At 28.6% G+C, this 15,619-nt stretch overlaps 1 protein-coding gene across 1 annotated transcript; it reads left to right on the forward strand.

Moving 5' to 3' along the window:
* The first annotated feature begins 3,874 nt into the window (after positions 1-3,874).
* LOC137825746 (DNA-directed RNA polymerase) lies at positions 3,875-8,601 on the forward strand. Its single transcript, XM_068631502.1, has 7 exons — positions 3,875-4,077; positions 4,163-4,314; positions 4,412-4,521; positions 5,162-5,247; positions 5,892-5,996; positions 6,076-6,254; positions 8,180-8,601. The coding sequence occupies exons 1-6, from the start codon at positions 3,968-3,970 to the stop codon at positions 6,209-6,211; spliced, it is 699 nt and encodes a 232-aa protein (XP_068487603.1). The 5' UTR covers positions 3,875-3,967; the 3' UTR covers positions 6,212-6,254; positions 8,180-8,601.
* Positions 8,602-15,619: the final 7,018 nt, after the last annotated feature.

A 15,619-nucleotide genomic window follows, 5' to 3' on the forward strand; every position in this document is an offset into this window, starting at 1 on the left:
TTTATTTTCAAGGATGAAGTTTTTAGTGATTTTAGTTTTACTTTGCATTTTTCATTTCCTTTTTATTTGGAAATCAAAATAATTTCATAGTTTTACTTCAAAATGCCTAAATTTGTTTTTACTATATTATATGAAATACAAATAATTATTTTAGAAAAATTTACCACGAACAACCAAAGATTTTAAATCTTCTTTGTATATAAATTAAAATATGTTTTAAATGAAAGTGTTTCTTATGGATAAATATTCAATAAAGTTTTTATAGTAACGATTCTTAATGAGATGGTTCGGTTGAAATTTGGGTGTGTTTCAATTAGTTTTCTTCAAATTTTAGTGATTCAATTTTTAGGAACTCCACTGCATAAAATACTCTGACGCTTGAGTGAGTAACAACATCAATATTAATACAATAACATAATTATGTAAGAGTTTATAATAAATATTTCAAAAAAAAATTTGTTAATTTTACAAATCTTCCCACATTTTAGATCGAAAGGGAACACATCCAACTTGGATCAAATCGGACACTTGACAGAGTAAACGTTTTTAAGAAATTTTTTTAATCTCTTATAATTTAAAAGTTTTTCAATCTTACATGTATAAAAAATATTTTTACATTATTATCCAATAAACAAATAATAAACTTGTTGAATTTTACAAAGTAATATGTATAGCATGATTTTTTTAGTTCACCGTGAAATTCATTCTGTCCGGTATGAAATAATACTTTTAAATAGAAATTCAATATTTTAAATTAAATTACGAGTAAATTTATTTTTTAATCTTTAAGAATACAAACACTTTTGGAATTTTTGTATTATTTTAATTCCTATAAAATGTAGATATAATTTATGTATTGTTGTTATTAATCAGACGTGTTAACGAACTTTTTATTTTATCTTTCTATTTGTAGTCGTTATTATAATTTTGTGTTCTCCAAGTTTAAAAGTGGTTTTCTTTATCCTTCATGCCTCAACTACCATATTTTTTATTTTTCATTACTTAAATATTAATATTGTGTTTGTTTTTAGGTATGTACTTTTCACATAGACAGAAAGAGGTAGATTAGTGTTGTTTGTTTCAACTATTTTGAGAAAAAAATAAAAGACGAAAATGTGGAAGAAAATCAATTTTGGTCACTCTAATGTGTGAGAAGAAAAACACAAGAAATTGGAGAATAGGTTTTTAAGGTTTTACGCTTACTTTCTCCATATTAATGTATATTTCGCAAGTTTTTATTCCTTTAAGCTTTGGATCATGTGCATGGCAAATAATCTTTTACCAATGACTAGTAACATGGTGACCTTACAAAGTTGTTTGAAAATGTGTGAACAAAATGCTCCGTTGTCCCTTCTTACTTGGTTTTTTATCATGAGTTGGTGTGGTAGTTTGGGTGAATTGTGTTTTGTTATTGGGTTGGTTAGAGTGTGAAATTGTTCCTGTGTTGATAAAATTAAGCTCTCTGTGTTCATGTGAAGATCAAACAAGTAAGTTTCCAATTCGTTTGAACATGTATAAAGGATGTTGGTTGATAGAAAAAATGGTTGAAATTTGTCGTTGTTGGAGATCCTACATCGATTAGAGATTAGAGCCTTTCATTGTATATAAGTGGGTGCAAACCTCAACCCTATGAGCTGGTTTTATGGGGTTGAGTTAGGCTTAAAGTCCACTTCGTAATATGGTATTAGAGCTTTTCGCATGAAGAGTTTTGCTGCGCTTTTATCTTATTTTTATTTCCCTCTTTGCTGTTCTTGGTTATTTTTTTATTTTTTTTTCTGTTCTCTTTCAAAATCTTGATTGGTTTTAAAAATCTTTTAGGCAATGTTTAATGAAAACCCTAGTCTTCATAGTCTTAATAGTAGTCACACTATTACATGCAATTTTTGTGGTAAATATGGTCATACTGAGGCTGTTTGTTTTCGCAAAGTGGATTTTCCTTATGGTAATGTTAAAACCTCAAAGTTTTCTTTTACTAGAAAAGTCTACACTTTTTATAATCGTCTTGGCCACACTGTTGACACCTGTTATAAAAAGCATGGGTTCCCTCCTGGCTACAAATTCACCAATTGGACATCCTAAGCCAATAATATGATTACTACTGACACTTTTTTTGAGCTTTTTCCTAAAGAACAGGATGTAAAGGGGATTCAACTTACATCATAACAGTATCAATTCCTTACCAACATTTTGCGTCAGCAAAACCTTGAGGATCCTGCACCTCACACTCAAATTAATCAAGTCGGCACCATCTCTACGGATGAAATCCCCAATACTGAGCCGGTTTTATGGGGTTGAGTTAGGCTTAAAGTTCACTTTCGTAATATGGTATCAGAGCCATTTCGAGCCTATCCTAGCGAGTATTTATGTTGGGCCTATCGTGCCACCCGCTATCGGGCAGCTATCGGACCACCCATAATATATAGTCCCACGCACGAGTTGGCAATCTCGGCGTGAGGGGGGTGTGTTGGAGATCCCACATCGACTAGAGATTAGAGTCTTTCATTGTATATAAGTGGGTGCAAACCTCAACCATATGAGCCGGTTTTATGGGATTGAGTTAGCCTTAAAGTTCACTTCGTAATAACTGTATGCTGCTTCAAATTGGATTTAAGCACAATGGTCGTGTTCCGATATAAAAGATAATTGACTAGGAGGCACCAACATAACCAACATAATTGAATGTGCTTAAATAAATACATAATAAATTATGATTATAATGTATAATCGATTAGGGTATGTTTTTTATCAAGTGTATGAAGATGGATGAATTTTGTGTTGTGTGGTTATTATTTGAAGGCACATAATCGATTATGATCGACTTTGGTTGTAATATTTTGTAGCGGTTGTATCATTTAGAGTTTTATTCCTTTGGTTCTTTCGAATGATATTTATGATTATGCTTCATGCTTTATATTTAACTTAATTGAGTTTGGGTTAAGTGACATCTCGCTTAAGCAAAACATTATTTGTTTAAACGAGTTTTACGAAAAAAAAAGTCAAACTTTACCAGAGTGAACTTGCTTAAGCAAGTCTTAGATGAGTTTTTAATGCTCTAACTTTATCTTTTCTCCTTATATTGTCTATTATGCTTTTAGTTTTTTATATCTCTATTTTTTCTTATATCCCTAAAATTAACACAAATTTAAGAATAGATCCTTCATATTCATCTTATAATTTAAAAATATGTAAAAAAATTAAATTCTTAAATTAAAAGTTGAATTATAACTATTTTATCAATTCTTAAGATACTCATTTTAAATTGTTGACAAATATTTTATATTTAAACCGCATGTACTTTTTTAATTTTAGCGTAGATGTTTTTTTTAGTGTTACTGTGCGTTTGTTTTTATAAAAAATAGAAAACAATATATTTAAAATTACTATTTTTTAATACAATTTAACTAATAAAATATATGACAATGAATTATAATTCTATCATATCATATATCAGGCATCTATAACGGATTACAGGGCAACATAATTAATGTTATAATTGTTTAGATTATGATTATAGAATATTTTAGCTAAAAAATAATTTAAAAAATATGTTTGCTTCTCAGTGTTTTTTTATATTTTTTAAATGAAAACAAGTTTTCCTCCTAGTTTTTAATATAAATGGACTGAAAATATCTTTTTAAATGATTCTTTAGGGTGAGTATTCTAAAATAAGATGAAAACAATTATTCACCCTAGTTTTTGAAATATTTATATTCAGTTTGTTTCCCTCTTTGTTCTACTTTACTCACCCCAGTTTTTACTTATTTCTTTTATGTTCTATTTAACGCAATTTACATTTTCAATTAGGTCAAATTAGTCAACCCAAGAAAGGGAGTTAGGGGTATTTTCGGTACTAAGAAGTGTTTAAACCTAATTCCCCACCGTTTCTTCTTCTCTTCACTCTCTTCGTAGCCAAACAACGGTGTCACTTCATCACCCGAGCTCGGTGGCGCGTGGAGCACAGTCGTCAATGGAATGGTTAAAGGTCTCGAAAGCGAACTTAACAGTATACATTCACCCTTCAAAGAGCAATCAAGTTTCCAAAGCCGTTCTCCGCGAACTCAGTTCCTTGCTTTTCACGTACGCGCCTCCAAACCAAAACCAAACCCTAACAAAACGTCACAATCATTGTCGTCGTTTTTATCTTTAACTTCTTCTATTGCAGGTTCAGCGAAATTGTCGGCGGTGTCGTTTTGGCCTACGATGTTAACTCGCTTGACACGTGCGCTAAGATCCTCCCCGGCGTTCACCCTTACCTCGGCGTCAAACTCAAGGCCAATTTGTTGCTGTTTTGTCCCAAGCCAAACACGCTTTTAGGTATTTCTTCTTCCCTGCCTTTTTTTAGTCCAGCAAATAAATTAGTGAAAAATCAATGCCTCGCGTCAATTGATAGGGTTTGTTTGGTTGGTTTCAGAAGGGAAGGTGGTTAAGCTTACGCAAGAGTCAATTCACGTTGTTGTGCTTGGCTTTTCCGCTGCGATTATAACAGAGAAGGACATCAGGGAAGAGTTTGTGTGCAAAACGGTGAGTCTGGTTTCAACTTGTTTGAGCGATTATTTAACCGATTTGTGCTGCTGTTATGGTTTGTGTGGTTCTTATATTGTAGATTAATGAGAGATTCTTTAGTGTTTGTGATTTGGTTTAGCAATTAATCAATTAGAGGTGTGTTGATTAGCGATCAATTGAATGTGTGTTTGGATGCATGTTAATTCAAGGTTTAATTATTCACTTAGTTTCCGTACTTACACAATCTTTACTACTTAGTCTCTATATACATAAAAGCTACTCGTAGTAGCCTCTACATGCACATATTTTAATTCATTGCAGTCTCTACACACATTTTGTCCCTATGGTTTTGTATGACTGGGACTTAAAGCAAGTAGTTTTAGGTTTAGGGACTAAAACGTAAAGATTGCAGAGGTACAGGAACCTAATAAGTAATTAAAGTTTTATTCAACATTGATGTGGATCAAATGAAGCTAGGATGACTAACTTTTGCGTGTTTCGTTCAAATTTGATATGGAAATATTGGAATTTTTAATTTTGAAAGTTGTTTCCGGACATGCTTTAATTAGTGGCAATGATTATTTTATTAGTTCTATTTGTTTTAGTGATTAATTAGTGGTGCTGATACGGTTTATGTGATTCCTCTTCCTCTTTGTAGAAAAAAGGGCAAGAGGTGTATGCAAGCAGGTCTAACAAGCGACATGTGATAAAGGTCGGGACCATGATACGGTTTTTAGTCAAGAGGTGACATACTATTTATATGCTTCGGTTAAGACTAATTGTGTAGAATGTATATTCTTTGGAATTGAGTGTGACTTCATATCTTGATGCACATTAATATCAATAAATAGTATTACCTATCCTAGTTGATACAATGAAGAAATGTCAAGCTTTAACAGAATGTGTTTCCCACTTGGTGAGGTTGTCTACAATGAAGAAACACCATACTTGCAGACTTATATGAGTAGTAATTTGGAAATAGTCGTAAGTTTGCAGGACTGTTTATCATTATATTATTAGCTGTATCTGAATTTATCAGAAACTTCACAGTTTTGACATATTCATTGTATGAGATTATGCATTTGTGTTTTTGTTTCTGTGAATGGATTCAAGTGGGCACTGATAGCATCTTATGCATATGCAGTGGGTATCATATAATTGTTCTTTTCTATTGTTTTCAGGGACATGTATTCCGTGTTTGATTGTTTCTACAGTAGTGTAGACAGTAGAATAAGTACTATGAGTATTTTTGTTCACAGAAATGAAATTTTATTAGAGACCAAATACTGATAACCTCCTGATGATAAAATTTATATGAATTGATGGTAATAAGATTATGAGTTGAACATTTCATCACATGATTAATTTCAATGATTTATCTTTTGTAGTTTTGATGAAGAAATACTTCATATTTGTGGATCTCTGATTCCCGATCACACAGGCAGCATTTATTGGTTGGACAAGAACTTAGAAGTTGTTTCCCATGCTGACAGGTTTTTCTCTTATAATGTATTTGTCCTGTCAAGACAATACTTTTGAAAGTATATACTTAGCTGTCTTAAAAACATACAGGAGTGAAAAGAAGAAAAGAATTGAGCCAGAACGAATAATGCTTGAACAAGGTGCTGTGGATGGGGAACTGTCAAACTTGGACATTGTCCAAAAGAGAACAAATGCAAAGAGGCAAAAACACTGGGAGGAATCTTGAATGTAGCATTGGAATCTTATTTTGTAGTGCATTTTATCCATAGGTAAATTTTAAGTTTTTAATAGTGTATTATATATTGAGTGTCTAATGCCTAGAAATTTTATGTAGGGTGTCAAAGTGAGTCAATTCAGTTTACATGGGTTATCTTACCACATGTGAGCTAAAAATGGGTTAAGCTCAGCCCGACTCACTTTATGGTGAGCAAAGATATTTTTTAACTTTGCTCTATCCACTATTGGTTGGGAACTTAGGACAACACTCACTAAATTTAAAAGAATATAAAAATAATGTTTTTCATTAATGGTCCTTTATATATGTGTGTATATAATAACATTGAATATTTAAATAGCTAACCAATATTAAGAGTTCTAATATATTCAATTTGTAATTATTTTTTAAATATGAAAACGGGTCAACCCTTTTATAACCCAGCTCAAACCTGTTTGACTCACGGTTAAATGAGCCAAGTTGATTTTGATCCACAATTGAAAACTCCTCAATTTTTCAACTCAACCCGTTCCAAACCCATGGTGAGCTTGCTTAACTCACTGGTTGCAATTCATTCTGACACCTCTAATTTTGTGGTTGATGGTCTGATGAATGCGTTTTTGCATCAAGTTTTTGACTCTGTGGTTTTTGTTTCTGTAGTACGACAACACTTAATAGGGAGCCATGTTTATCTTGAACAAATGCCCGACTCCTTTGTGCTCATTATGACACATTACACCTCACTGTAGGATTCCTTTGAAAAGCTGCCATTCTTTGAATGTCTGAAATAGCAAACCTCCTGGAAGATAATGAAGGAGAAGCTTAAAAATATATTTGATCTCAGCAAATTTTAAGGCTGTAGTGACACCATTAAGTTGGGTTGGAAGCATCCGGCTCCAACCAGCTGTACCCAACAGTTTCAAACATCTTAATTTTTCATCAAAGCCCTTTAATTTTATTTTATTTTTAAAATGTCATTTACTGTGTTCTTTTTCATGGAGAAAAATTAAAAAAATGACTTCAAACTCTTGAAACTTTAACATGTTTGAATCAATTTAAAGCTTATAGACAAAAATCCAGTCATTGAATGCAAAAAAATGTTTGCATATCTTTATCAACTCAGGCTTAATAAAATGTTGGATATAAGGTATTGATGAGTCACTTTCACATTGTTGCTATAGTCACTTCTCTTTTTTCAATTATATCTCTTTTCTAAATACTTAAATAGATGAAAATAATAAACAGATCGAGGGAAAGATATAGTGCAGAGATGACATTTCATTCCCCTACATTAGAACTGTAGTAAAGAGAGAAGTAAAGGGAAAAACAAATTATTGAATTTCTAAAATAAACTTGAAAATTTTTCTTAGGATACAGGAGTCGACAGACTACCTCAATTCTAGATATTTTAGAAAAGGACGGATACAATAATTTCCCTTTATATATTATATTGTTAGTGTTTCAGATTGACGTATGTTTTCATTTATGCTCTTTTTACCCTATAAAAGATCATTTTGTCATTTTATTAGAAATGTAAACTATGTTTGGGTTAATGTTGTAACATTGAATATTTTTTTATGCCGCAAGAGGATGTTGAGTGCAGCCCTTGGCATTTCTCTACATTGTTCATTTTAGAACATCGCTTTGTTGTTCCGTTTGCATTGACCTATTGAAACATTGGTTTGTGGAGTCTCTTGTGCTCAATATTTTTTACGGTAGTGCTGGCTACATCTGAATCATAGCTTGCGATAAAGGCTTTGGAATTTTGTATAAATATCTAAATTCAATTTTTCATACAATAGATGACTTTAGATTTCCTGTGTTTATGTTTGTGCAACTTTATGTAATATCTACTTTCTTCACTGGAGAGTCTATGATGACTATAATAAGACGATTGACATTGCATAGTAGCTAAATTTATGAATGAAATAGTTTGAACTTATCATCTGATGTGAAACATGTTTCTTTCTTTTTTTCAAGGACTGGTAAAGCAAATTGGCATGTCTTAATTACATTGGGATGCTCCAGCATTTAGATTTCTGAAAGGATTCCCGAAGTTGCCTTGGACATAGGTGCACTTGTTTCATTTAGATCATAATTTTTTAAGATTATGATGATAATTTACTGTATGATTAAGAAGTCAAAGGAAGTTTTGCAGTCTTTTCCTATTGGTAATATAGCTTGAGTCCTTTAGGAAGTGGGACCCATCCATGTATATCAGTGAGTCCCGTAATTAGGTAGGAGGGCAAGAATGGCGTGGATTACGTGGTAAGAAAAGTTGCCTATTTTTCTTTGTTTGATCACATTGATGTTATATGCTGAAAGTATCCCAAACTTTCCTCAACTGGTTTGTAGATTACTATATTCTCTTGTTACAATTTGACTGGCACAAATTCTTCTTAGTCCTCCGGTTACTTCCACGGCAAATATGATTGCTAATTTGCCTTTTAAACCAATAAATTATAATTTCTCACGGGTAAAGGTTACCTCCCTTGATGTGGAGGAGGGAACCCCTGGAACGCTTTTTTTTCTTTTCCTATTTTTATTTTTGCCCATCCACCTACCACTAACTTGCAATTTGCTAGTTTCTTTCTACCCTTTTTTCATCGTGCCGTGTGAAATGAAAATTTAAATATACTTGGAGCAATTATTTGAGTGAGCTTTACCTTTTGAAGGGCTCTTATCCGAATAACTGGGGAAGAGGTGTGAAGCTACGTTTTCTGTATCTAGTAATGTAGAGAACATAGTTGATTACTCGATCGGTAGTCTCCGTTTAGTTTCTTCGGTTGAAAAGTGATCTATTAACTATGAAATCGTTTTCTCTTATGAAGTGAAAAAAAATACACATTTTAGCATAATCTATCATTGCATTAACGAATCTGCTAACAGTATGAATACTATACAACCGATTACCTGGACAGTTGGGAGACCAAAAATATTATTCCTGTGTAGTTGCATAATTTTTAAATGTAGGGAGTACCATGATCAATTCGGTATCTTTGAATTTTGTTATTTATTGAAATGAAAACTGCCTGCAGCTATATATATTTGACCATAATTATTTGGTAATGTACGATTCATTTGAAACAATTTTAAGTATTGATTTAAAAAGTTGTTAAATTAGGATAATAATAATCTATCGAGGTTGATTTAATGGTTAAAAACGTGTTTACGCAATACCTGTTAATATTTGAATTCGATGTGTAAAAGTAATCATCTTTAAGGAACTCTTTGCTTTTAAGAATGTACCTTTTATAGTTAAAAAAATAGAGGATATTAGTTATTTGAATTCAGGAATTTGTGGGAAAAAAAGGAGAGGATATACTTGGAAAATGTCTTATTTCTTAAGAATGAAGATATGTATCTAAAGAAAAAATCATGTCATGTGTTATTTTTGAATTTATTTTCATTTATTTTATTGTTGTAATATTTTTTTATTTTTCAGAAGCAAGATTTTTTAATATTAAAAAATTATATTTTTTTATTGTGATTTATTTTTCAATTTTATAATATATGTTTAATATTTTAAAAAATTATTCTGTTTTTATTTAATTTGTTGTTGTGTTTATATTAATATTTTTTTGAATAATTATTATGTTTACGAGTTATAATTTATTTGATAATAATTTTTTATGGTTAATTACGTTATATTTTTGTTGTTGTTGTATTTTTTATTTTTCATTACTACATGTATTTAATAATAAAAAATTATATATTTTTATTTAAGATTTGAATTATTTTTCAATTCTATAGAATATGTTTAATATTTTAATAAAATATTTGAAGTTCTAAATACACGATTAACTAATATTTCTCAAATTTGAAAAAGTGTTAGAAGAAATAATTCGATCCTTTTATTTTGATTTCTTGAACGGAGAGATCTATGAATTGATATCCTAATGCATATAGATACAAATGGTCCAATGGAAGCAAGAATTTTCAAAAATATTTGGACTATTTCATTTCTGAGCAAAATAACCTTCAAGTATCTATTACATATTAATCAATATTCGATTGATTGGTATGAGGTTATCGACAAAAAAGATTTGTCTAAGTCACTTTGTTTATTTTTGTCCAAGTTACTTCTTTTTATTTAATTTGTTGAATACATTTTTTTTTTTCTAATTATATAGTTTTTAAATAATACCTATCTACATTTAATATATATTTATTTTTTAATTATAATTTTTAAACCTATTAAATATGTAAAAGTTGTTTATTTTTAAACAAAATTAACTCATATTTTATTATTAATTTTTTTTAATAGGTTAGGATAAATTTATAAAATAACATTTTACATCTTTAAAAAAAATAAAATTTTCTCCTAATCATAACATCACTCACAAATTTTCATAAATTTTTCTCACATCTCCTCTAATATATCAGAATCAAAACACTCTTACTTTCTTTACATTTTTCTTTTACATTCTCACATATTCACTCTTTTAAATCTTCACACATTCCATCATCGAACAAACAGAGCCTAGTGTTTACCCTAAGTCTTTAGTGGTTTTAAGTTTTCCGTGCTTGTTGGGCAAGCGACGTTTCTCGTGTATAGAAGGAGAATCGCGCATCTTTGATTCAACATTCAACGTGTTTAAATGCATGTCGTTTTCACGGATAATGTGAAAACCCAACACAAGGACACTCTTTTTCAGCTTTCTCATTATTAGTTAAACAAGTCAAACAATTTTTGAGTTAGTCTTCGGAAATTGGGATGCTGCGTCATACTTCTATGTTGCTCCCTTGTTTACTCCCTTTTTCCTTTCTATTAAACAAACCCAAATTACAAAGAAAAACCACAAATATTATGATTATTAGTAAGTTATTTTTTTAATTACTGATTTTTTTTATTAAATGGTAAGTTTATTTATTTACTTTTTCAAAAGTTAATTAAAAAATTTGTACCCGGAAAATAACTATCTCGACTACTATAATCACTCCATCTCAATTTTCTCCCTTCTAATTTCTGAATATTTTAGAGTATGTATATGATGGATTAAAAATTAACTCATGACAAAATAAATGCCCATTAACTTGTTCTCTTGTTTGTGTATGTGTTGGATTTAGTAAACAATATTTCTTTTGTGGGAGATAACTATTTTCTTTAAAGGAAAATTCCCATCTTCCCATTAAGGAAATAAGTAAACTTTGTTAAACAAACAGCAACTTAATTTGCTTGTGGAAGAGTGTGAGATCAGCAAATGCACCATTTCATATATATTATCTTGAATCCAAGTCACAGTATTATAACACGATGACACATTTTGCACATACTTTGGACCAAAGAATAATAAATCAAATTCCACTATGAAGACCATATGACCCTCTTGACAAATTATCAGAAAACCAATATTTATAGCCTCTGGAATCATATCCCACTTTTATAATCACTACATTATTTAGAGGAATTAAAATCTTCATACAAAATTAGTATAAGATGAGGTGTTTTTATAAGTTCATGTGTGGTCCATCACATTGGCTTCATAGTTATGGTTTTGCTATCATCTAAAACCCAACTTCAAATGTCTCTGTATCACCTAGAGTTGAAAGACTTAACAGCTATACAAAACAACATGAAGAAACATTGTCTATAACAGACATTAATCTCTCACAATTTAGGAGACTACATTTGGCTCCTATGTTTGTTCTTGAGGATTATTTTAATTTAAAAATGGAGTGAGTAAATTTTGATGATTAAATTCACATAGATAGTTCATGTTAGAACATTAAAAATTGTATATCTAATTCAATTCACTATATCATCTTTTTTAACTTTCAATCTCTACAAATTTATATGATTTATGGTTTCTTTTTCCTCTCTTAAAACAAAAATAACACTAATATAAATCAACCTGAAACTCTAAAAAGAATGAATTTCATTATGCAATCATATGTGAACAAGTTAAAGTTGTTTCACACTCCAAAATTTTGATGAATAACAAAATATTAATACTTGGATATTTTTTTTAATAAATGGTAAAGAATCTTCTAATATCATCCATTAAATAAGTCATCGATTAAATGGCCTTTATAAACAATGCTCTTTTCTTGAAATGAGATAGACATGACATCATCAACCTTTAGAAAAAGTGACAAAATGCAAAATTTACAATAAAAAGTTTAACTCAAAAAAGTGATTGAAGAAGTTGTTGTCAAATCAAAAGATAATGCAAATATGTAAAATATTAATACATCTTTACATTAAATGCATGGTTCAGCATTAGATTGATACTTATGAATAAGGAGTTTCCATCTTCAAGAGATACAATTTTTTTTTTGCCCAAAACACCAAAATTATAAATTATTAAAAGAGCATAACTTACCTCAATAATAATTATTTCATTTGTTTTTCAAAGCTCTCCTTCTTTATTCTCTATATATTGCCGATTTTTTTTTTCTTACTTATTATTAGTTATCCTTAGCCTTTAGATAAATTTTAAATTTATTTCTTAAAGATTTTTGAAAACCTTAGGAATTTTATCCAATAGAATACTCAAGACTTAAAGTATATAAAAACATAAAAATAAATGACAAACGAGGATTCCTTTATTTTTGGAAGAAAAAAAATTTAATTTAAAAAAAAGTACTTTTTTTTAATTTGAAGAATTACGAAAATCATTTTTAAATTTGAGAAACAAAATATATTTTGAGTGACTATAATTAAATTTGAATAAAATTTAAATATTAAAATATCATAGTAAAAAAAATTAAAAAACTTTTACATTATTATTTTAGTTATATATATATGTGTGTGTATATCATAATTAATTAAAGTATAAAAATAAAAGAAGACAAAATTGAGGGTTAAATTAAATTTTTTAAATAAAAGACTAAGAGTATTTTCACGCGTCATTTTTAAAAAAAATAAGAGACTAAGAATATGATTAACGCGTTATTTCAATTAAAATTTATTTTTTCAATAAAAAATTAAAACTATGTTTGACACGTCACTTGAACTTGTGTGATTCTGTTGGCAGTGTTTGGTCAATGTTTTTAGTAATTTGTAAACACTGTTAGAAGCACTTTTTTTAAACGCTACCTTATACTTAGTTTATTTTTTTACCATTTTCATTGTGTATTAATAATTTGTTATGTTTTTTAAATATTTTATGTGTATTTAAAATTTAAACAGAAATATTCTAATATTTAGTATAAGATTGATAATAAATACACAATACGTAATATATATATATATATATAATTAAATAATTTATCTACAAATATAATATTGTAAGAGTTTAGTATTAATTAAAGAAATAAAATTAAAAATATCCTAAAATATATTTTAACAATAAAAAATATCGTATAAACATTTCTAATTCTATTATTTACCTTTATATATTGTTTAGTTAATAAATTTTTCAAACATTTATAATTTGATAAATTAGTTAGATAGTTTAAACTATAAGCTAATTTTTCAGTTATCAAAAACAGAAAAAAATTATTTAATCCTTTTGAAAATACCTTTTCTGGTTTCATACGTCTCTCCAACACTCTTTAAAACGATTGGTTCCTTAAAGTTTTTGAAAAAAAAAAGTAAAAGAAAAATCTGGATTCAACCTTTTTTCTTTTGCTTTTAATTTATTCTTTCGTACATAACTTCATGTCTAATCTTTGCGTAAAAAAACTTCATATTTAATTTTAATTACTCATGCAATATCTAATTATCCATGTTTAGTATTTAATTATATTATTCTCCTACCAAATCATTGATTTCACCTAACATAACATAACAAATCATACACGCCATATTAAAAACATAATATATAATATATAAGTTCCCACTAAATTTAGAATAAGCGATTTTATTTAATTTTTTTGGTATATCGTAAAAATAAAATAGAGTGGCTATGAAATTCAAACTAAATGATACCCCTTCATTTATTTGGCTCGATTAACTAATTCATTAAAATTAAGGAAAAATCAAATGCATTTTTAATTCTTATAAAGTAAATGTGTTTTGATTTTGCTCTTTATAATTTTTTTTCTTTCTAAAATTTAAAATCGCTGTTTTTAATTTTTTTAAATGAATTTTTTTGGTTTCCGTCTCTGTTAAATATAATTTTTATTTTAGTTTCTCAAATTTATAATCACTAACTTTTCTTCCAAAAATTCATTTGGTAAATAATTAATATTTATTTTAGAGATTTTGGTATTATATGGTAAGACTGTACGACAAACACTAGTTGGTTTTACTATGTAATTCAATGGTCTCACATAATAGTAAGAATTCAAATAATTTTTTTTAAGAAATCAAATTAAAAAAATTAAAATCAAATCATACATTAATTTTATAACGAAAGATTACTTTCAGAATGACCTTAATATAATGATACATATACTATTATTATTATGTTTTAATTTCTTTCATTTTCAACGTATCATTGTTTAAATTTATTTTAATTAATGAAAGCAACTTTCTAAAATACTCCAAGACCATACCGCGTTCCACTTATTTAAGAGTATTCTTATAGAAGAAAGAACCAATACAAAAATATTTCAAATTAATTTTTAAAATTTGAATTCTAATGCACATAAATTGTTATCATACATTGTTATGACTAAAATAAAAATTTAATTTCAAAAGTTATTATATCTATATATTGATATCCTCATTCATTCTATTTTCCTTTCATTTTTTTTTATATACCATGCACAACATCTATATTCTTTTGTCTTGTGTTTCTTTTGTTGTACAAGATAATATAGAGTCTAAAATCAAATGTTTTGTAAATTACTCCACACAAGTTGGGACACTCCTCTTAAATGGCGTGTCCGTGTCCGATACTCGTATTGGATACCGACACTCGTATGACACAGGTAGGACACGTATTTGTGAGGTGTCCAATTCAAAAAGTATTTGCTAGATTTATAATAATTATAGTATGGTTCTAACACAATTTTAAAAAAGAAAAATACATTAATTTTCTAAAAGTTCAAACTTTATTGTATAAATTATTATTGTGATTATAAAAATAAGAAACAAATCCTTTTGAACCAGTCATGAAAAACATATTTCTGCTTCAAAAAATAATTTGAAACATATTTGTGTACATAAATCTTTATTTTCAATTTATATAATTTTTAATTATATAATATATAGATCCGTATTTTCGTATCCTATATTTTTTAGATTTTACTTATCTCTATATCCGTCCGTATCCACGTCGTGTCTGTGATATATAACTCCACACCGCATTAGATCTCTCTCTTTGGAAGGATATAGGTTGTTTTTTTCCCTATTTTTGAAAAGGTAAAATTAAAAAGAAAATGAATAAAGTTTTGTCCTTTAATATTTTCTGCCCCTCATTTTCAGCAAAAAGGCTGAGAATTAGTCAAAGAAACAAACTTGTTAAGTCTTCGTCTTCATCAGTAGTCCACACCTCTCTGAACTTGTCCAAAAAAAAAAAAAAGCTA

The sequence above is a fragment of the Phaseolus vulgaris genome, chromosome 8 (assembly GCF_051622355.1).
Source record: "Phaseolus vulgaris cultivar YP4 chromosome 8, ASM5162235v1, whole genome shotgun sequence".
NCBI classification, from domain to species: Eukaryota; Viridiplantae; Streptophyta; class Magnoliopsida; order Fabales; family Fabaceae; genus Phaseolus; species Phaseolus vulgaris.